A 22,422-nucleotide genomic window follows, 5' to 3' on the forward strand; every position below is an offset into this window, starting at 1 on the left:
GCACGGCCGTGGGAGTGTGTGTGTGTGTGTGTGTGTGTGTGTGTGTGTGTCTAGGGGTGAATACATCTGTGTGTGATGTGTCTGTGTGTGTGTCCTGTATAAGTGTGTGATGTGTCTGTGTGTGTGTCTGTACACTGTGTGAGTCTGAGTGTGTCTGTGCCTGTGTGCCTAGGGGTGTTTCTGTGCGTGTCCCTGTTACATATGGGGGTGAGTGTCCGTGTACAGCAGATGCGTGTGTCTGTGTAGATGCACATCTGTGAGTTCCTGTGCATCTATGACTGTACACATGCGGGCGTGTGGATGTTTCCACGTGTCTCTGTGCCTCCATGACAGTGTATGTCTGTGTTTGGGCATACATGTCTGTCTGTCAGTGTGCGTGCATCTGTCTATGTGTATGTCTGTGTGTGTGTGGGGAGAGCAGAGTGTGCGTTAATGTGTGTGCACACATACATGTGTGCCTGTGTGTGCGCGTGTGCCTGGCCCTCTGGGTGTGTGAGACCAAGGCTCAAAGACAGGAACAAGGACGACGGGACGGAAGCAGATGAGGAAGGAGCTGGTGGCTCCCTCGGCCCCCCCTGTGCCCACTGTCACTGCACTGCCTGCTAGTGGAGAAGGGACATGACGTCCCTGCCCCTGCAGGACGGTCACGGCCTTTCACTGCGAGGCTCAGGGAGCTGCAGGCCGGGCTGAGCTCACGCTGCTGGCCTGCCCAGGGCCTTCACCTCCACATCAGGCCACCTCCTGCCGACTCTCCTTGGGGGCCTGGGCAATGGTGGCTCCAGTCCTCGGTGTCTTGTTTCTCCATCTGGTCAATGGGGACAGTGTTCACCGCATGGGTCACTGAGAGCATCCCTGAAAAGCGCTTGGCACAGGGCCTGCCGGGGTCAGCACCGCAATGTTGCCCCATGGTCATTATCACCGTCTATGGTGACTGTTGCCATGACTAGTGTCTGCCTCCCATGTGCAGACAACAGCCCGCTCTCCATAAAATGAGGGTTTCTTTGGAAGCTCTCTCCTGGGTTTGCCACCATCCAGAGCCCTCAATCCCAGGCCCCAGGAGGATGTTTTTGAGGCCTCAAGGCCTGTCCCAGAGGCTGCCACTGGCCGATAGTGACAGGAAACGGGGCTGGTCGAGAGTGGCCCTGCAGATAAACCTGGCAGCACCCGCAACCACCTCCCTGACCCCAATTCCTTATCGGCTGCAGCAAATGCCTCTTCTGAGCCTGGAGCCCTGCGAGGACCTCCCTGACTCTCAACAATGTTCGCAAACTATGACCCAGCCCGTGGGGGGAGCAGGAGGGGAGGGGCAGTGGGCGTCCCTGCCCACTCCGTCCCCTAGGTCACCAGAAGTCTCTCCGCCCTGCACGGCTTAGCTGCCATCCGGTGCCTCCTCCCAACTACAGCGTCCTCCCCTCCCTCAGGTTCAGGGGACGCCCCCTCCCACAATCAATCAATCACACTGTGCTTTTCAGTGGTGCCTGTGTACTGCTATCCCTCCCCAGACCACGCTCACAGCAGACCGTCCTCTGCTGCGTGCCCAGCTCCAACCCCTAAGCTCATCTACCACTTTCCCCTCACCGCTCCTTCTCCAGCCACACTGGCCTCCTTGGTCCATGCACCCTACCTACCTACCCCAGGGCCTTTGCACTCGCTGTGCCCTCCGCCCAGAACCCAGTCATTTTCCATCACGGTATTTCCTTCAGTGTGATCAGTATCTGAAATGACCCTATTTGCATGTTTGTTGTGTCTCCCCCACTGGATTATAACCCCCAGCGGGCAGGACGGTATCTGTGACTGTCCCCAGCACCCTGCAAGTGACCTGGCACACACTTCCTGGGATGAGCGAATGAGCCATTGAAAAAATGACTGAATTGACATCCTCTCCGCACTTAACACCTCCTCTGTGAGGCCCCCATAATTTCCCGTGCTGAGTGGCTCCAGGTGATTTCTAGATGTTAGGACTATCTCCAGGTCAGGGTCCCTCAGCCCAACCAAGACCTCCCTTCCTAAGTCCGTGACCTCATGCCCCGCCTGGCTGCCAGCACCCCTAGGGCAGCTGCATGGCCACCTGCTTCCTTTCGGCCACATGAACCTTTATTCAAGTTCTAGTGGTATCCTCCTTTCTCATAGGGGGCTGCCCCCCCATTCCATTAGGTTCTGGTGGACGCACGATACTGAGACCTGCCCCAGCCACTGCTCCCAAGGCCCTGTTCTGAGCATGTCACCTATGCTGGGCCAGTCTGTCCTCCCGAGATTTTAAGCAGACTGCTGACTGAGGAGATACCTGAAGGTGGGGGTCACGGTTCCTCCCGATGTCAGCGGGTGGCTTTGGGGGGGCTGTGTCTCTCCCATCACTGGGTGCCCGCAGGCCAGCACAGGTAGGTGCTCAATGAACAGCCATCAATGAAACTCCTGGCCAGGAGGGTCCCTGCTTTGATACCATGTGGCCTTGACTCACCCACAATCACTGGGGGTGGGGGTTAGGGGGTGGGAGGCGCCCACCTCAAGAGAAAAATTACAGACCAAATTTTTCTTTAAAGAAAACAAGTTTTATTTTTATAATCAGAACATTCTAATAAAAATATTATAATATTAGCTACCTTTATTTTCTGGGCCTCGACTCTGTACCAGGCGTGCTGCAAAGCGCTTGCCCACATCAGTCGGCCCCCTGAGGCCTCCCACTTCCCTGAGGTAGGTCCGAAGGAATACCCCCAGCGCCCCACAATCTTCCAGCCCAGGCTCCCCAAACCCCTGCCAGGCTGCCCCCCGTCTCACCTTCCCTGCCTCCTCCTGCAGACTCCCCCGACACCCCCTCCAGGAGCCCTGTCACCAAGGAAGGCAGGACGTGTCTTAGGCTGGTCTCATAGCTCAGGCTGGTGTACAGCAGGAGACACGAAGAATGAGACGGTGGGGCCACAAGCTGGTGGGGGTTACGCTGTGGTCCAGCCCCTCAGCCAGCATCACCACCTAGGGCCCCACTCCCTCTGCCCCTTGCAGTGGTGGCGGGGGTGGGGGTGAGAAGTGGAGGGGACAAGCTTCTGAGACAACTTACTGTCGCTGAGGGAGACCACCTCTCTGAAGGCACCTACAACTCCGAGGGGCTCCTGGTGCTCAAGTGAGCAGACACTTTATCAAACAGAAATACTGTCCCTGTCTCCATGGGCGGATCCACCAACAAAAGTGTCTCAAAATCAAAACAGGTTCTAGAAGCTTGGTGGCAGGAGACTCCATTGAAAAAGTAGACTGAAATTCTGAATCATCTTAGTAGCAAAACAATAAGAAAAAAAGTCGCAGTGCTTCGACAGCAAGGGCCTCGGCCGTGGCTGCCGGCCCTGCTGCACCAGGAGCCTCGGGTCTTGTGGAAGCCGCCCCGATGCCATCATCAGAAAACGAGAATCCCACGAGGCGGGGGTTCCCGCACACCTGCTCCTGCGTTCACAGCTTGTGCGGATGGAGTGACGAGAGTCAAGTCACGGCGCTTTTAGGTTTCCCTAGAGTAAGGCATCTCTGAGTGGGACGAAGTTTCTGCAGAGCCCAAAGGGCGGCCGGCCGGGGTCTGCAGAGGGTGGGGAAGGCCCGGGCTGACGCTGAGCAGGGACAGGACAGCAGCCTGGAGCCCTGGAGCGAGGGGAGAGGCAGGGGAAGGTGAAGGGAGGTGAGCGGTGTGTGTGAGGAGGCCTGGGTTGTATCTTCTGTAGCTCTCGAACATTCTTTTTTCTCAAAGTCCTCCTTCGAGACGTGGTGGGTCCTGGATTGAAAGGGAAGCGGTCTCCGGGCCGTGCAGGGTGCAGACGGGTCCTGCGGGGTCCCCAGAGACACAGGTGCTGGTGTGCACCCCGAGCGCAGCCGGTCGCCTGCCCGGTGGGTGTGTGAGTGATGGGCCTCGATCGTGGATGGCCTCACTGCATCCTGTCGGGCTGCAGCTGTGGAGGCTGGTACTGCACGAAGGTGGTGCCCGCGGGGGCCGCCGCCGAGAGGGCCGGGGGCATGGCAGCCGGGTAGCTGTAGCCCACAAAGCTGGCAGCCGAGGCGGGTGAGGCGGCATATGGGTACTGGTCGTAGGTGGCTGGCGGGTACTGGGCATAGGCCGGGCTGGCCGGCGTGTACTCAATGTAGGGCGAGGACAGCGACGGGACAGGGGCGGCCGGGATCACCACGCTGGGCTGGACGATGGCTTGAGGGTAGATGTAGTGGGGGGTCAGCCTGTGGGGCAAAGAGAGGGGGTCAGGTGACAGGGCGGGGGGCACAGATGGGTCCGGGGTGGGGTGAGCTGGGTGATGCCGTGTCCCCTTCCCAGGCTCTTTCCTCGCTATCGAATGGCTGCAGCTATACCAGTTTCAGTGTGACTTCCACACACGAGCTGTGCAGACCTGTGCACACGCTGTTCCTGCCCCTGCAGTGTCACCCCCCAGCTCTCCACAGGGCCCCTCCCCTCCTCCAAGTCTGTACGCAAATGTCTCCTTCCCAGCACCCCCTCCCAAGCCTGCACCCACACGCCGTCCACCCCCACAGGACGGCCTACATGATTGGGGGACCATGTTTGAAAATGACTTAGAATTTCAGATGGTGACAGCTGAGCATCAAACCCAGAGCGGGCCCTTCTGCCTGGGGGGTGGGGTCCCATGTGACTGCCCAGGTCGCCTGCCCACAAAGCCAGCCTAGTCCTCCCACTTCCCCGTTCACCCTGCCAGCATCTGCCACCCACCAAGGGGCCCCTACACCATTTGCTGACTTACCCCGCCTGTCTCCCCATGACACGTTACCCCTTTCACTAACAGCCAGTCCTGGCCCCCGGGAGGCGTTCAGTGAGGGAGTGCTGAGTGAATGAATACATGAACGGTGGAATGAAAATGTGCAACGATGATGACGGTGGTGGGAAGGAAGATGACGGTGAGGCCTCAGCCACGAGGCGACGCCAGCACTGGTCACGCCTGACGAGCGGTGACTGGTGGAACTGACCCTCAGGCTGGCCGTCACCTCATCACCTCCTTTTGTAACACAACGATGGAGCCCAGAGGGTCAGCAGCTGGCCCGAGCCCCACCGTGATGAAGCAGAGGGGCCGCGATCCTCAGGCCCTCTTTACTGCCATGCTGGTCCCACCCGGCTAATGTGGCAAACCTTTACCAGGTGCCACTGCTGCCTGGCACACCCTGCCCTCCAGGGTAGGGATCAACCCCCGTATGTCAGAGACGGGACCCTGGGCTCAGGAAGGCAGTATCAGCATGGGCCTGCTCTGCCAACCAGCTGCTGGGCAGCCCTGGGCAGCTGAGCCTCCCTGAGCCTCACCGCCATCTGAGTCAGCAGTGCCCGCAGCCCGGCAGACGTTGCTCCACACCGGGCCCAGAGACACCTCACGGGGTCGACACCACAGCCGTTGGCAGCAGCATCTCCTCTTCCTCTCACACTAGCACGAGTCACACAGGACGGGGAGAAGGAAGTGAAACCCCAACTTCCTTCTGCACCCATAAGATAGGCCCAGGATCCCTGCCCTGCCCCTGGTCCAAAGAGAAGCTGCTTTGAAAGAGAAAGGAAAGGCTCCGTCCGGGTGTGCTCATCCACTTGGCAGGGGCCAAATCGGGGCAGCTGTCTGGAGAGCAGCTGGGCACAAAGCAGGTGTTCTGTCCCCCCAGCCAGGCCCCATCCGCATCCAGGAGGAGCCCTCCCTCGGGGACATACACCTACGGAGTCTGTGAGAAACCAGAGACCCGAGGAACAGGCCTAGCCAATGTCCCCAGGACAGCATCCACGTGGCTGTGAGACCAGGAGGCCCACACTCAGCCCTAGTCGCTCCCCTCCAGGCTCTCCGGAGAAAACCCAGCAGCAAAAACGATGCTGTTTATGCAAAACTGAGCTATTTATGCTAAATGGTGCTATTGTTTGCACTTAAAAAAAACCAAACAAATGTATTTATACGTATGTGAAGACAGGTAAGGTTGAGTTGCAGGAAACTGCCATTTTTATGGGTTCAAGAGCTGACTGACAGCTTTACGTGGTATTATGTTTTCAACATGTAGAAAAGGGCTGCAGGGTTACCTGTGGGTTTGAACACCTGTAGCTGGCAAATGGATTATTCACATGCAGAATTAGGAGCACGGCTCACAACAGCCCAGACAAACCCAAGTGTCCATGCACTGATGGGTAGACAAAGGATAAAGAGACTGGTGTGTAGCCAGGCCAGGGGACATCATTCAGTCACAAAAAGGAACAAAATGCTGACACGTGCTATAACCCTGGATGAACCGTGAGGACATGGTGCTAAGTGAAATCAGCCAGACACAAAAGGCCACGTGCTACATTATTCTATCGAGATGAAATGTCCATCACAGGCAAATGCAGAGAGGGAGAAAGCGGCTAAACTGGCAGGGGCTTCGGGAATGGGGGAGGGGAGTGCTAAGGGGTCTCCTTTTGGGGTGAGAACAAAGTTCTGGATTACACAGTGGTGACTTGCACAGCTTTGTGAATACACGTAATGCCTTCAAGTAGTAATTCAAGGTCAGGTGGGCTCCATGACGACAAGAGCACATATATGAGAAAACCCCGAGGCAGGAACAAACCACCTGTGTGGGCAGAGCAGGGGTGGAGGATGGCGCTGGGGCCCCCATGGATCCAGAAGCAAACACCTGGGGGGTTGAGAATCTGGGGCACACCTGGCTCCATGCCTGAGGTGCCTCCAGATCCCCGTAACCCGGGGCCCTCCCAGGTAGCAGCACCCCAGTGGTTGCCATGGCAACATACCCACACCAGCAACAGGTGGCTCCTCCTGGCACCTACATGGGCAGGTGACCTTTCACAATTTTTGTCAGGAGGCCCTGGCTCAAGGGCACAATGGCTGCTTCCCCCCATCCATTCAGAAGCCTCTGCTGTCCACCCCTCCGGCCACCCTCCACTCCCCCAGGATCAAGAGCCTTGAACAGAGCCAGGCCTGGGTTCAAATCCTTCCTCGGCTCCTGAGCTGAGAGACAATCCTCTCACCTGTCATGGCTGTGCTCTGGGCCGGGATTTGGGGCTGAGCAGGCCACTCAACCTCTGGCCTCTTGAGGCTTGGATTCCAGGAGAGGGACAGGTCACACAAACATACCAGCCCATGAACTAAATCTAGGATTCCTAGGAGTGGTCAGGGGAGGCTTCCTGGAGGAGGCGGCTGCCCAGAGAAGGAGCTTTATCACCCGTCTCCACCATAGGATCTCAAGTGAGTGGCTGGGGAGGTGAGCTCTGCCCCGATGCCTAGCACAACAGCCCATTGGGCACGTGTCTCTTAAAGGGCTGGACCCCTCCAGCCCTCTGGAGTCCCCCCGGCAAAGGAGCAATGGAGACAGGATGAGGTCTCTCCTGGGGCAGCACCCACCAGGCCGCCGTCCTGGCATCGTCAGTGCCCCCCACCATATGAGCCCCACCCAGCTTCCAGAACCTCGGAACCTTCCTTAGTTTGAGGCTGTGGAAGCTTTGAGCCCAAAACTTCTCCACACATGGGCAGGAGCGGCCCTGCCTCAGATACCCACAATGTATTTGCTAAAAACGTGGACCCCTACAGACTGAAGCCAGAGGGGGTGCGGGCCCCCGTGTCTGACAGCCCCTAAGAATTCTGATACACATGAGTGCACTGGGGAACCACTGCCTACACCAGGGCCTCACACTGTCCACACAGCACAAGTACCTGGAGCTTTAAAAAGGACCGGTTCCTGGCCACACCTGCCTCAAGGTCTGGTCAGCTGAGGCAGCTGTTACCGTACAGGTTTCCACTGCCAGACGTCAGGACCAGCGCTCTGCCCCAGGCACAGAGGCGCCCTGCTGGAGGTGCCCAGACGCGGTGGGCTGAATCATGTTTAGGCTGGGAAGAAGGGGGCCCTATTTCCTGATCCTTGAGTACGCTGTCCATATCTAGTCACCTGTTTCTCAGGTGCTCTGCCCCTACCACTGTGTGAAACCACCAAGATAACTTACAAAGCTTTTCACAGCCATGAAATAGGTACTGTTGTTACCCCATTTCCAAATGGAAACTGAGGCTCAGAGATGCCCAGGTGACCTGTACAGTCCCACAGCCAAAGGGAATGGAAAGCAGGGTCTGCCCCATCTGTCTGCCTGGTACTATCCCCACAAAGACTGGCTATGGGCTGAGGCCTGCGAACCTGAGCCCACCTTGGGGGCCCCCTAGATGGGAGAGCTGCCCACGTACCACGGGCGCCGGGCAGTCTAAGACCTCGCAGTCCCTGGTGGTTCCGTCCTCACCAAGGAGCTCAGCGTGTCCAGAGGCCAGACCTGAGACAGGTGTTGTGTACCTGGACACAGATCAGAGTAAGAGGAAGGGCGCCGGGTCCTGCTGTATGGTGGGCCCAGGACAACACTGCGAGACTAGCCAAGTGGAGGGGAAAGGAAGCCGCAGAGCCCAGCAGGCAGGGGCCAGGCCCAGCAGTCCCGTCCCGTCTGCCCTCAGCTGTGCACTCGGACAAGTTACAAAGCTTTTCCTCGTCTTCCACAAACGGGTCCCATAGAGGCTGCCCTCAGGGCTCGCTGTGAGAACCGAGACCCTCCACTACCACAGCGGTTCTCAGCCAGGGCCACTTTGCCCCCCAGGGGACATGGCCACGTCTGGGACATTTCTGGCTGTCACACTGGGGGGTGGGGTGGGGCGTGCCACTGGCATCCAGTGGGTGGAGGTCAGGGATGCTGCCAGCATCCTGCAGTTCTCGGGACGGCCCCACCACAGAGCTGCCCCTGGCACCAGGCCGGGGGATACGACCCTGCCCCAGGCACAAAGAGAAGGACAAATACAAGGACTTCTCATCACTCTTCTGACCACAGACGCCCATGCCAGAGGGCTGGGAAGGGGACCGGGGGGTCCAGGGGCATAACGCGCGCACACACACCCTGGAACCCTGGAACCCACCGAGCTCCTCAGTGAAAAAGACGACCCAGCCAAGCCAGCAGCCAGCTCGTCTGAGGGCAGCCCCCATGCCCCCTCCCCAGGCCTGTGCATCAAACAGGCAGAGCTCCCAGCTGCCTGGCACCACGGAACAAGGCACTTGTGCCGGCAGCTTCCCTGACGCTCCGCCTACTCCCTGGAAAGGTCAGGGTGCCACGGGCCTCCCAACGCCTGGTCTGCAGGCCTCCGAAAAGGGCACGGGGCTTGGCAACACTCTGGTCAGTCCCTTGGAGACTCCCTGCCCTGTCCTCCTGCTGCAGCCACACCCACACTGTCCTTCAGATGACCCATGCTCCCATCCCCCAATCCTCCCTCTTTTACCCCCACATTCCCACTACAGCCCCACAGGCACCAGAGGTTCACGGAGGGGCTGCAGCCAGCGGGGCTGAAAAGGCTCAACCACCCTCGAGGGACATCTGCTCAGGCTGAGCCTGCCTTGGTCCAGCAACCCCCACTGACAGGGGAATGGGCTGGGGTCTCTGCCCAGACCCCCCACACCCAGGGTTAATAACACACAGCCAAGAGCACCTGAGCTGACTTGGCCCATCGGAGACCGGGGGTCCAGAGGCGAGAACCCTGAGTTCAGATCCCAGCCACGTTTGTCCAGTTTCTTGCCCTCAGTTTCCCCATCTGTAAACAAAGGGTGCCCCCAGTGAGGTCCCTGGAGGTCCCCTTAGAAGGCATTTGTTTCCGGGCTCTGAGCTGCATGGTCTGCAGACTCTCAGGCTGGCAAGGGGCGTGGACAATAGCCAAGGGCAGCCAGCGCCCAGGAGACAGACAAGCGCCTTCTCCGCACACTCAAAGCAAAACTCAGTGAAAAGGAATCGACTGTGCAAAGCTACCCCCAAAAATAAAAATAAAAAAGGCAAATAGGCTGGTTTCACTTTTTCTGCTCTCTGGAGGTTTTGCCCGGTGCTGGAGACACAACTCCAGACTTCTCGGGCCAGGGGTGGGACCTGCACACGCCACCAGGGCCAGCAGGAAACCAGGCCACAGAGGGCCTCCCAGAACCCCCAAGCTCTGGGGTGGGGTGAGGTGGGATGCAGAGCAGGGAAGATGCTCTCCCTGGGACAATGTGAGGCCCCGACACAGCGTCCCCACTGGAATCTGTCCAAACCCGATCTCCTGCTCTCCCCTCAAAAGTGCACCCCACACCAGCCTCCCCTCACCACCAAAACAACCCGACCTTCCGTTTCCTCAGGACCAAACTCTGGAATCTTCCTGGATTTCCTTCTTTAACACATTCCTTACAATGCATTCAGAATCCCACTCTTCTTACCCCAGTGCTTGCCGGAGCCAGTGGCCACCAGTGACCACCACTGCGTCAAGCCTGGACTATCACTGGGTCCCTTAGCGGGGTCTCCACCCTGGCCCTGGCAGCCCAGCCCACCCTGCAGCCAGAGGGGTGCTTTAAGGATGCAAGTGACCCAGCCCTCCTCTGCTCAAGGCCTACCTCGGTTCCGATCACTCAAGAGTCAAATCCAAATGCTCCCCTGGGCCCACAGGCCCTAGTGAGCTGAGGCCACCCTGCTGGGCGCTGGTCGTCCCCCCCGCCATCTCCCACTTCCTCCCCTACCTGGGCTGCTCCTTTCCCTCCACAGCGCCCATTGCCACCTGAGGCACGGTTATTCCCTTTTCCGTCTCTACCCACTCCCATGACCCCTCTGTTGCAGGACGTGATTCCACGCTGGGACCAGGTCTGCTTTCATGCCCACAGCATCCCCAGGCTGGCACAAAGCAAGCACCTATCTGTTGAATGAAATGACTGACTGAATGCAGTGTCCTCCACGCACACACACGGGAGGGGTCAGGGGAATGTCCGGATGCCCCCCAGCACCTTGCAGAGCACTTGTCATGTCCACATGGCAAATGGGGAAACTGAGTCTCAACAAGGAAAGTCATGAGAACATGGGGTGGCACAAACAAGTCAGAAGAGGGGCCCCAACACTCGTCACCCAGTGCTTTTTCCACTGTGGCATAAAGAACGGCCCACGTGGCAGCCCACCCCCACTGTCCCTACTCCGGGGCTCTCCCCTCGGGGGAATTAGATGCCTGCATCAGCCTGTCTGTGGTCTGGCTTCTCCCCTGGGTCTGAGGCTTCAGCTCCAGAAAGGCTCTTCCTGCCAGGGCCACTGGGGCCGGGCAAGGAGCTCAACCTTGGAGAGGAACCCAAGAACCACTCCGGAGGCTGGTTTCTGTTATGACAGATGAGGACAAACAGCAGGTGTGCACAAGCCACCCACTGGAGAGGGCCACGCACTGCCCCCCACCTCGCTCCAGTGAGTGACAAACAGGAAGTGCCGGTCACCCCAGACACCTGAAAGTAAAAACAAGCCACGTGACACCTCACCAGGGGAGGTAGCGGCTTCCTCCCAGCCTCCAAAGCCTCTGGCTCTGACTTCACTTCCTCCCAGGCCCCCAAGGCCCTGAGCCCCCTCAAGGCACCGCACCCCAGCCCTGGCTTGATTTACTTCATATTGTGAAGCAGTGATAGAATCCCAGGAAGTTGCCAAAACAGTACGGAGAGGTCCCCTAATGACATCGTCTTATAATCCAGTGCATTCCCAAAACCAGGAACCTGACACGGACATGTGGTTATGAACTAGGCTCCAGGGTTGGGTGGATTTCACTATGTTTTGGCGTGTCCTGGTGTCTATGACATTCTGTCACTCGCACAGATGATCCACCCCGTGACAACCATGATGCACGGATGTTCCTCCATCCTCACAAGGAACGCCCTGCTCGGTCCCACTCATCACACCTTCGGGTCCTTTCGTGCACAGATAGGTTTGTAACCGTCTGGCTTCCCCGCTGGGAAGTGACTGCCCTGCAGTGGAGAACCGTGTCTTTCTGATTCAGTGTCCAAGACTCAGGGCCTGGCATACAGCAGGCGCTCAATACTCAGTGAGTGAACAACTCTGGGAACAGCTCTTTATATGCCCAGCCCCGTGTGCTCCAGATCTTCCTGTCCTGCCCTGGTGACCCCGGTCCGCCCGTCAGACCCCTAGGCGTATACACACCCATGGCCCGGTGATGACAAAAGCAGCAGGTCTCAACTTGGGCACTGGGGACCTTCACACAGGGATGGTAGGGGTCCCTGAAATGACAGGCCAAGCGAGGTGAGTACGCTTGGGAGAGGGTCCTTAGCCCCAGGGGTCTGGCTCTAATTTGTCCAAGAGCTGGCAGAGGGAGGTGCTGGCCCCTCGTGGAAGGAGCCACGGTGCCAGAGCCCCAACTGAGCCCCGACCCGTGCACTGCGAGCTCCAGCCAGCTTCTCCTCTCCCGGTGCCTCACACGCAGCTGGATGACAGATCCTGTCACGGGGCTGCCATGCGACTCGTCACTGACAAATCCCGGGTCTTCCAACGGACCAGGCCCCAAATGACCGGGTCTGCATACAGGCACGCACTCAGGCCTCAAGTCAGCCCTGCGAGGTGGCATCGTCACGGTCCCCACCACACAGAGAGAGGAGCCTAGAGAGAAGGGGCTAGGCCTGGCCTCGAACCCAGGCAGACCCCAGAGTCCTTGCTCTAGCACCCAGTGCACCCGATACCCAGCGGCCCCGGGACCCTGTGTTGTTGCCTGAGCCCCCAGGGCCTGGCCCCACACCTGGCTCAGAGCAGGGCTCCCAGTGAGTGGGAGTGGAACCCACAGCAGGGCCCCCTTAAGAATGGGGTGGGTAGGCTGTGCCCAGAGAAGCAGCTGGCCCTTTAAGAATAACGCAAGGAGGAGCTCCAAGTGTGGCCAGGCCCAGGTCCCACTTCAGATGCTGGCAGCTCAGGTCCAGGTATGAACAGGCACCCCCGGACACCAGGAGGCTCCTTCCAGGCCAGACCCAATGCTCTGCTAGGACACGTGACCTCTCCAAACTGCTCAGACCTTCACTTCTGCCTGTCTCACCAACCAGCAACGGGACGCTCAACTGGGCAGCCCAGGGCTATAGATGTTTCCTCCCATGACTGAGCCATTTGTCACCTGCCAAGGAAGCCTTCTCCAAACCCCAGGCCTCGGCCCCATATGTAACTATATGACAACAACGTGCAGGCCGAGTCAGGTCCTGAAAGATCCCATTCAACCTAAAATAAGAAAAATGGGAGGGCGGGGAGTGGCATCCAAGCAAAAGGCATCAAGAGCCAAGTTCATGGCGACCCTTTCCACACTGACATTTACGGCCCAGCCAGGTGAGGAATCCAGAGTGGTCTTGCCCAAAAGCGGGGCTGTGAGATCTTCAGAGCTGTTCGGGGCCAGAAAGTCTGGGAAAGTTCAGCCAGGCAGGAGGGGGTTAACTGGTTCACAAACTCTGAGCTGTCCAGGCTCTGGCTCCCACCTTGCCCTCAGCCAACAGCGGGCCTGGCTTCCCTGCCAGCCTAGAGCCGACAAAACTGACCGCTGAGTCAGGCCCAGCCGTGCTCCCAAGCTCGATTGTTTGCAAAGACAAAAGGGATGCTGACGGCCCAACTCTCTGGCAGGGCAGGCGGGTCCTGGGAGAAGACAGCTGACCCAGGCAGCTCGGCTGGACGCCTCTCTGCGCAGCGCACCCAGGGGCCCCTCCTGCTGCCGGGACCTCAGCAATGCCTGGTTGGAGGCAGCCTGACTCTGAGAGGCTTCAGTCTACCTGCCACTGGACAGTCCCTTTGACTCCTCGTCCCTGTTTGGGTCTCTACCCGTTGGCAACCAACAAATAGCTGGAGGCCTCCTCTCAGTCACAGGTATTAAATGGCCAGCCAGCAGATTTAGTTACAAAACATTGTCGCCTGAAGTCAGGAACACGTGGTGGTTTAATCTTGTGACCGACCCCCAACTACCCTCACCTGGGTGGCACTCTGGGGACCACGAGGGGAGAGGTTAGGGCGTCCTTCTACCTGCCCGCCCCAGAGGTAACAACCTGCCCGTTGAGAGTTTGGGCTCCAGAGCCAGCCCAGCTGGATTCAACTCCTGTCATTTCAGCTACCCTGAACAGGTTGTTACCGTTCTTTGCCTCAGTTTCCCCATCTATGAAGCAAGGATAGTATCAATCCCAACCTCAGAGGGTGGCTGTGAGGACAGGAGAAACGTGGCAGGACCATGGGTACCCAGCCCCACATGCTGGCATTGTCAGGTGGTTTACTTCTCCCATTTTCCAGATGAGGAAACTGAAGGCTCAGGAAGATGGACCCAGATGGTAAGTGACAGAATCAGGATTTGAACCCAAGTCTCCGAGTTCCAGAGGCCAAACACTGACAGTTACTAGAGTCCCAGAGGCAGCTGTGATGAGTCGGAAGGGAGCCCGGAGTTGGGTGGGGAAGGTATTGTTGCCTTGTAAGCAAGAAAGAGCTGCCTGATCTCTGTGCAGCTGGCCCTGCCCCCAGGCACCTGCTGTGGACCCGGGGAACACAGCCAGGGCTATGAAAATGAGGAACGCCCTCCTCGTGTGGCCTGAACCCCAGAGAGGAAAACCCTGGGGTGATGGCAGGAAGACTGGGGTGTCCCCAAACTCCTCCTTCCAAGATGCTGCAGACCTTTATGAAGCAGATCCCTAGCGGGAAAGAAACCCAGAAGCACCTGCTCTTGGCCACCCTTCAGGCTCTCTCCCAAGAATGCAGACCGGAGCTGAGCTCACACACGTCCACAATCCACGACGAAGCCACTGTGCAGTCACAGATGCCACCTGGCAGGGCAGGCACTCCAAACCGTGGGCAAATCGAGGAGCGGCCCCACGGCCATCTGGCTGACCTGCCTAGTCAACGAGAGCCCAGCTTTGTCCCGCTCTGGTCCTTGGTCCACGCTGCCCCAGTGAGCCAGGATGCGCCTCAACTGTGTCTCCAGGGCAGGCACACACACATGCGCACCTTGAAGCACAAAACCCAGAGCCTAGGCTTGTTCTCTGACACCTTCAGAAGTGCGGACGTTCTAAGAGGGGCTGCCTGTTTTACACCTGCCCTCCTCAACCCCCACAAGAAACAGCCCCTAAATCCAACAACAAGCTCCCTGCATCAATCACGGGGCTGGGAAGTCAGACGGCATGGCAGGCTCCTTTGTGCGCCTGAAGTGTGCCTGTCCTTCCCTAAGCAGCTGCCAGGCCTTATTCGATATTTAAATAAAAAAAAAAAATAAGGCAAGGGGAGGGGGACCTTTTTTGGACGGAGGAGAGTGGGACATGCTGCTCCAAAGCACGCCAGACAATAGACCCACAGGCCAGCCGGCCGGGGACATCTGGCCCTGATCCCGTCTCACCTGCTCCAGCTTTTACGAACATGGGACCCGCCGGCAGTGACCTGCTGCCGCCATCTGTTGGGCACTGGAGCAGGTCTGAGGGGCACCCTGGGAAGAGCCCAGTCCACCATCTCCTAGGACTGTGGGCAACACTTGCAGAGTGTCACCTACCCGCACCACACCCGTCCTGAGCCTCCACTCACAGTCCTCAGACGTGCTGTACCATCCCCACCTCACAGGTGAGGAAACGGGCAGAGACAGCTGCCATCTGCCGGAGGTCACACAACTATTAATAGCAAGGGGGAAGCCAGGATTTGAACCCGGGCCAGCAGGCTCCAGAGCTCATGCTCCCCGTCTTTCTGCCCGAGGTAAAGAAATGCAATCTGCCTTCTTTCAGTTCTCCAGGCTTGTCCTCGCCCTCCCCAAACACACAATCATGTTTCTGAAAGGCTGGAGAAAGTGACGGTTCTCTGACACAAAAAGGTGGCTACAAAGGGCACAACCGAGGCGGTGGGCTTGGAGGACTGGGGTGGAAGCTCCCTGGGACCAATGGGCGCCCACACTGGGAGACCAAGAAAGCCCCCCACCCCGGCCCCAGCCAACCACTGCACTCACCCATATGTCCGCTGGATCAAGGTGGGGTGCAACTGCTGTACACCGATGGCAAAGCCTAGAATGAGAGACTCATTAGGGGCTCGGCCTCACCTGGGCAAGAACCACGGCCATACAGCTCTAAGCAAAAGGGACAATGCACTTCCTCTCCTCTCCCAGGCCACCCCCTCAAAGCTCCCAGCTGAGCAGGTCTAGCGACCCGGAGGGCAGCAACCTCTATGCTTTCCTCCTCCAGACCTCAGGTCCCAGGGACCAACTTCCTCCTTCCCGTGAGGACAGCTGAACAGGGGATAACACGCCCTCCTCACCCTGTCTCCTGGCACACACAGCTAGAGGGGTCCAGCTCCCAAACTGACTGCTCTGTGACGGCTCAACAAACACATGACCGCCAACTGCCACTCCTGGGGCGCGGGTGGGGGTGGGAGGAGGCTTTTCCAGGAGACAGATACCAGCGCTGAATATAGCAGCCAAGAAGAGCCAGGGAAGGGAAAACAGGCTCTCACCCGAATGGAGGCTTCTCGGCTTGGCGCCTAGATAGGCCAGGTTCACGTTAGCTTTGCGGCCGTCGATGTTGGGGTTAGGGTCTTTACACGCCCTCTCAGCTGCTCCGCGGTCGGCCATAGTCACCTAGAGGAGCACAGACACATCAGGGGCTTCCCTTGCCAGGTGTGTGTGGGTCGCGGGGGCAGCTGGGGGTGGGGAGCAGAGAGCTATGCCAAGGCCCTGGTGCTCATTCCCCCCACCCCGCTGACACCACCCTGGGCCCTCCCACAACGCTGGCTGCCCCCTGGATTCCAGCTCCTCCAAGTTTAAGTTCTGGGAAGCCTTGCTTTCAAGGACAGAGACAATCCCCAGGGGAAATGGGCACCCCCAAGAGAAGCCGGGGACCCAGGCTGGCCTGCCCACCAGTGGGGGTCTGTGAATTTCCTCATGGAAAGGGTTAGAAGAGGCTGTTTTCAAGCCGATTTTTACTTAAATTACTATTTATTTGTGGGGGCTGTTGGAAAATACGGAGGGAGGCGTGCTAAAGGGCTCCAGAGAGCCTCTGCTCCTCCCTAGCTTGTTGCTCCAGGAAGTCGTCTGTCCCCAAAACCTCTCCACAAACTTAGGAGTTCTAATTGAACACAGCGATCTCCCTTTTAAACCCGGCCTGGAGTGAGGGTAGTGGGGGCGGGCCCAGCTGGACCGCGAACCGCCACCCCTGGAGCCCAAGAGGGGGCAGCAGGTGCCTGTGCCGGCCTGAGACGCCCCGGGTGGCCCCGAGGCGGCTGGGCGTGCGCCCGCCGGTTGACTCAGCGTTCCGGGTCAAGATAAGTGCAGGTTAGGGTGTGCGCCCGGCTGCGGGGCCACTTACGAAGCCGTAGCCGCGGGACTTGCCCGTCTGACGGTCGGTGATGACCACGGCCTCCTCGATGTCCCCGAAGCCCTCGAAGTACTTTCTGAGCGAGGCGTCGGTGGTGTGGTAGGGCAGGCCGCCCACGAAGATCTTAGTGAACGTGGTGTCCTTCTGCGAGCCGTGCATGGCGCCGGAGGCGGCCGGGGGCCGCGGGAAGCCCGCGCTCGGGGCGCACGGCGCGGGCTGCAGCAGCATGGGGGGCGCCCCACCGCTTACGGACCCGGGCCGCGCGGGGCTGCGCTCATGGGGGGCGGCGGGGAGCAAGCGGAATAGCAGAGGCGCCGGACCAGCCGCTGGGCCCGTCCACTCGCGGGCCGCTCCCGCCGTGCACGTCGCGCTGAGATGCGCCGCGCTCCGGCCGGCGCTCGGGGCACTCTGAGCCCCGGCGCCCGCCTCCGGGCTTTGTAGCCGGCTCCGCCCCCAATCCGCTTTGATCCCGCCCCCTCCCGCCCCGGGCGCGCGGGGACCGCCGGGAAGCGTAGTCCGGGCCGCGCCCCGGGCACCGGGCGAGGGAGTGCCCCCAGATTTTTTCCGAGGTCCTACTACGTGCCCGCCGGGTTCCAGGCCTCTGCCCTCGTGAAGCTGAAGCGCAGAGTCTAATGAATCAGATGTAAACGATTATTAGGTCATGTTTATTCAGTTAACATTTACCCCAGGGCTACTAGGATACAGCAACATATAGTAAAGATGAAATGATTTTTGTTTTATCTAAAGATATAATTCGTTGGACGAATATTTATCAGGGCATGGGGCCTGCAGGGATGCACAGAAGACACTCTAGCGCCACGGAGCTTCTATGACTAAGACAAACAATTCAATAAGTAAATATATAGTATATAATACAGAGAGAAATAAACAGATTGTCCCCTAGGCACCCCTGAGAAGGTGACTGGGCGGGGGGGGGGGGGGGGGGGGGGGGGGGAGTAGCTCTGACCTCTTCAAAAGTCTGTCCCCGACCACAGCTGGAGTCAGGGATTCCAGCTGGAGGAAAGCAAGAGGAGGTCTGCTCCTTTGTCCCCAACCATGAAACAGGCCCGCCTCCAGGCTCCTGTGAATATGGAGCACCAGGAAAGACACCAGGAAAGACCCGCCACAGAATTTCCAGGGCCCCTTGTTCAAAGTTATTAGGGATTTCCCATCTGACAGGAGAGCACTGACCCAAGGCCGGGCCTTTCTGAGCATCAGCCCCTGGGACTGCACAGGCACTGCCCTCCAAGCGGGCCCTGGCACCAACTTCCCCTACGGGTGGGCCACACCATGGTGTCAAACCCGTCTCTGGGGGCCTCAAATCCTCCGCATGTCCAGGCACTGTGGTTGTGACGCCCTGCGCAGTGGGGAACTGCAGCTCCCCACCCTATGGCCTCTTCTCAGGACAATGGGACACAGGCTGGGCCTGCAGGGACCGGAGTGTCACCTGGTGGATGGATGGGGGCAGGGAGGCAGGCAAAGTGGTCACTAGTCACTCAGATGTTGATCCAGCACCTTCTCTCTGTCGGGCTGCATTCGAATCTAGGTCAGAAGAGCCAGTCTCAAGGCCCTGGACTCGATGGCCCCCGTCTCCACGCAGCAGCCACTGCAGTATGATCCTGCCTTCCTGAAATCCCCACCCTAGCCTCCTCACGCTGGGTATGGAACCCCAACGTCTTCAAAGAGCATACTGGGAACACACTTTTCTGTCTCACCTCATTTTCTCCTTCTCTTGTCACTCACTGTCCCTCCAACTCACCAGGCGCAAGCCTGCCTTTGGGCCTTTGCCACATCTCCTGGCTTGCAAAAGGGCCTCAGGTAACGTTTGTTGAGTTAATGCAACATAGAATGAAGGAGGTCAGGAGAGCTCTCAACTAGACAAGGGACCCTCAGAACGACCTTAGAAAAGTAATTGGTGTGACCTACACTTGTTGGGTCAGGGAAGGCGGCTACTGGTCGGCCGCGTGATCTTGGGCAAGCTATGTCCCTTCACCGGGCCTCAGTTCCCGCTTTTGTGACAGACACGGCCTCTCTGAGGCTGTCCCCAGCCATGGACAGGAGGGGCTGCGGCAGGATGGGCACACACCCGAGGGCGCAGGCGGCCAAAGCCTCTGAACTTCAAATCCCAGCGCCGCCCGCGCCGGCCCCGCCCTCGCCCTCCTCTCCCCACCCCACCCGGGCGAAACCGCCGCGCGGGGAGGAGCTCCAGAGCGGAGGTCGGCGGCAGGCTTGCGGCGGGCGTCTGCGCAGCACGTGCTGGCGCCCTAGGGGCACGGGGCTACGGAGAATCCCGAAGGGTCCCGACCGGGTCGGGCGCCCAGGGCGGGGCCACAGGGTCAGAAAAGCGGGAAGCAGAAGACTCAGACCGGGCGTTGGTCCACCCCCGGGAAGGCAGGCTTGCTGCGTGCATCTCGCACGCCTGCCCAGCCCGGAAGGCGGGGGTGGGTGTGGAGGGTGGGGGTTGGGGGGAAGGGGTAGTGGGGGGTGGGGTGGGAAGTGTCTTAAAAAGCGGATGCCCAGATTCGATTTCATTCACTCGTTGATCCCCCCGACCCCTTCGGTTTCTGCATCGCCAAACTTCGTCCGTCTGGTGGCCCCACGTCCCCACGTGTCACTCACTTCTGCCTGACAGCCATTCACCCAACACATACTTATTAATGTAATGCCTCATCAGGTGGCAAGCCAGGTTCTAGGCCCCGGGCGTACTACAGGTAGGAAACAAACGTGCCTCTCAGCTTCCTGCCAGGAGCTTACATTTTAGGAGGAGTAGAGAAACAATAAATATTATATGTAAGTAAATGTCCAGGAACTTGCTGAGCAGGGAGCACAGAGGAGCCAAGAGAGAGGGCCAAGCATGACAGGTATACTTTAGAGTCAGAGAAGGCCTCTGGGAATCGGTGAGAGCAAGCAGTAAGAGCCAGAGCCATGTGAGTATAAGGAACAGCGGAGGGAACAGAAAAGATGAAGGCTCCAATGTGGGAGACACAGCCACCAACATTTATCGACTATTTTTGAGAGCCGGGCACTTTTATGTGGTTCATCCTCACACACCAATAAACTCCAATTGCCTTGGAGTGCCCGTTTGGGGCCAAGTCCTTGACTGGGTTACTCACATAAATTAGGTGACTTAACCTCAAAATAGCCTTTGTCATAGTCGGTACTACCAGCCCAGTTTTAAGGGGGAGGGGACTGAGGCTCAGAGTGGTGTCAAGGTCACCCAGGGCCAGTAAATGGCTGGCTGATCCATGATCCAATTTAGTCCTGCCCACAGCCTTGAAGGAGGCTTTGTGTCGCCACTTTGAGGGCTGGGCAGGTGGAACCTCAGAGAGGTTCGGTAAAGGGAGCCCTAAGTGGAAATCTGCTGGGCTTCTGTGAAAGCTTCTACTTTTCTGCTAAAAGTCACACTTGCAGCTGGAATCAGGCCCTCGTCGTTCTTTCTGCTCTGAACATGGGATGTTGTGGCAGTCATCTTGTGACCACGAGGCAAAGTCCAAGACACTCACAGACACCAGTCCTGACACCACTCAACTCGGGACATTTGGCAACGTCTGGAGACATTTTTGGTTGTCACGACTTGAGGGAAATAATGTTACTGGCATCTAGAATGTGGAGGCCAGGGAAGCCGCTCCAGTGCATAGGACAAATATCCTCAAGTGCATAGGACATCCCCCCACGACAAAGAATTATCTGGCCCAAACTGTCAACAGTACTGAGATTGAGAAAACTTGTGCTAAACCAGTGCCAACCACCCACAGTGTTTAAGCCTCAGTGAGTCGGGTTTTCCATGATGACAACCCAAAGCGTTCCCGGGGTGCATATACAGCTTGATCACTGCTACTGAACGGGCCAGCACGGCCTGGATGGGGGTCCTCCCCCGCTTCCCTCAGTCCGTGTGGCACGGGGTGCTGGGAGGTGAGTCCAGAGGAGACCCCATCCCTTGTGACCTTGGGCTGGCGCTGCTCCCCTCTAAAGCCCCAGCCCCTTCATCACAGCAGTGCCCTGTGTACTGGGGGTTGGGAGGCAGAAGGGAAAGAGAACAGGTGTGGCGACTCAGGCCAGGCTGCCCAGGGTCACCGCCCAATGATCACTGCTGCCCACGTGCAGGTTGCCTCTTTTACCCTGAGGATGGTGTCCCAGGCTCGCAGCTCTGGTGTGTCAGACTGAAAGGGCCCTGTCCCCCTGCCCACCGCTGACACTTGCCTGACTGACACAGCTCCCTCAGAAGATGGCTGAGTGGCAAGTTCCACCTCACAGGCTTCGTCGCTGTCCCTACGGGCAGAGCCTGGACTCAGGACCCTGCTCTGGAAGGTCAGCCCTTGTCCCCGGTGGTGCCTGGGTATGAGCATTTGTTGTGGGTTGGACTGTGTCTCCCCTAAAATATGTTCAAGTCCTCCCCCCGGTCCCCATGAAGTTGACCTTATTTGGAAAGAGTTTTTGTAATATAATCATTTAAGATGAAGCCACATGGGATTAGTATGGAGCCTACTCCAGTGCCGGCTGTCCTTAGAAGAAGGCCACGTGAAGACATAGAGACATACAAGGAGAACGCCATGTGACCGGCTGGAGGGATGCATCTATTAGCTAAGGACCGCCATGACCGCGGGCCACACCGGGAGCTAAAGAGCAAGGCATGCTGGGGGTGGATGCTCCGCTCCTAGCGTTTCAGAGGGAGCGCGGCCTTGTCGACACCTCGAGTTTGGACTTCGGGTCTCCAGAAGTGGGAGAGAATACATTTCTGTTTTCCAGCTGCCCAGTTCATGGTCATTTGCTTCAATGGCCCCAGGAGACGAATGCTGACAGAGTCCTGCGCAGATGGAATCACCGCTTAGCTGGGAAAGGCGGGGGTCCAGCTAGGGATCCTTCCATTTAAACTATCCCTAGTTTACATCAATTCCTGTCCTCCTCACCCAACCCCCACTGGGAACAGAACCTGCACCCACCTTCCCTGCACCCTTCCTGGCCGTCTCCTGAGTTGGGGCTCTTTCCACTCAGCCAGTAGCCAGGCTGGGACCCACCATCCCCACCTGCATCTCAGAGGCACCAACTGGCTGCAGCACCAGGACCAACTCAGATCTTCAGTTCTCACTCAGCCCGTCCTGGTGTTCGGATCAGCCGTCACTGGTCCAGAGGTGCCCAGGTCCTGGGACTCCCACTCCATCCAGGTGTCTTCTCTAGCATCCCTCAAATGCTCATTTCCCTGCCCAACCCAATCTCAGGCATCGGTCTGCTTCTCCCTCCGTTGTCTGTCTCCCCACTAGACGTCAGCTCCAGGAGGACAGGCTGCCGTCCGCTTTGTTCACTCTCATGTTCCCAGCGCCTGGCACGTGGAAAGCG

General features: G+C 58.4%; 1 protein-coding gene across 1 annotated transcript; it reads right to left on the reverse strand.

Moving 5' to 3' along the window:
* Positions 1-2,591: 2,591 nt before the first annotated feature.
* Positions 2,592-17,495, reverse strand: RBM38 (RNA binding motif protein 38). Its single transcript, XM_033094957.1, has 4 exons — positions 17,080-17,495; positions 16,229-16,352; positions 15,729-15,783; positions 2,592-4,203 (listed from the first exon to the last, which is right to left on the reverse strand). The coding sequence occupies exons 1-4, from the start codon at positions 17,314-17,316 to the stop codon at positions 3,900-3,902; spliced, it is 720 nt and encodes a 239-aa protein (XP_032950848.1). The 5' UTR covers positions 17,317-17,495; the 3' UTR covers positions 2,592-3,899.
* Positions 17,496-22,422: the final 4,927 nt, after the last annotated feature.

Source organism: Rhinolophus ferrumequinum, chromosome 23 (assembly GCF_004115265.2).
Source record: "Rhinolophus ferrumequinum isolate MPI-CBG mRhiFer1 chromosome 23, mRhiFer1_v1.p, whole genome shotgun sequence".
Classification (NCBI taxonomy): Eukaryota; Metazoa; Chordata; class Mammalia; order Chiroptera; family Rhinolophidae; genus Rhinolophus; species Rhinolophus ferrumequinum.

Bases quoted from the DNA above. Each gene is read 5' to 3' on its own strand.
- RBM38 (XM_033094957.1), bottom strand. From the start codon at position 17,316: ATGCTGCTGCAGCCCGCGCCGTGCGCCCCGAGCGCGGGCTTCCCGCGG. The intron at 16,353-17,079 runs GTAAGTGGCCCC...GTGCTCCTCTAG, and splicing joins AGTCCCGCGGCTACGGCTTC to GTGACTATGGCCGACCGCGG. The intron at 15,784-16,228 runs GTGAGAGCCTGT...CTCTCATTCTAG, and splicing joins GCCGAGAAGCCTCCATTCGG to GCTTTGCCATCGGTGTACAG.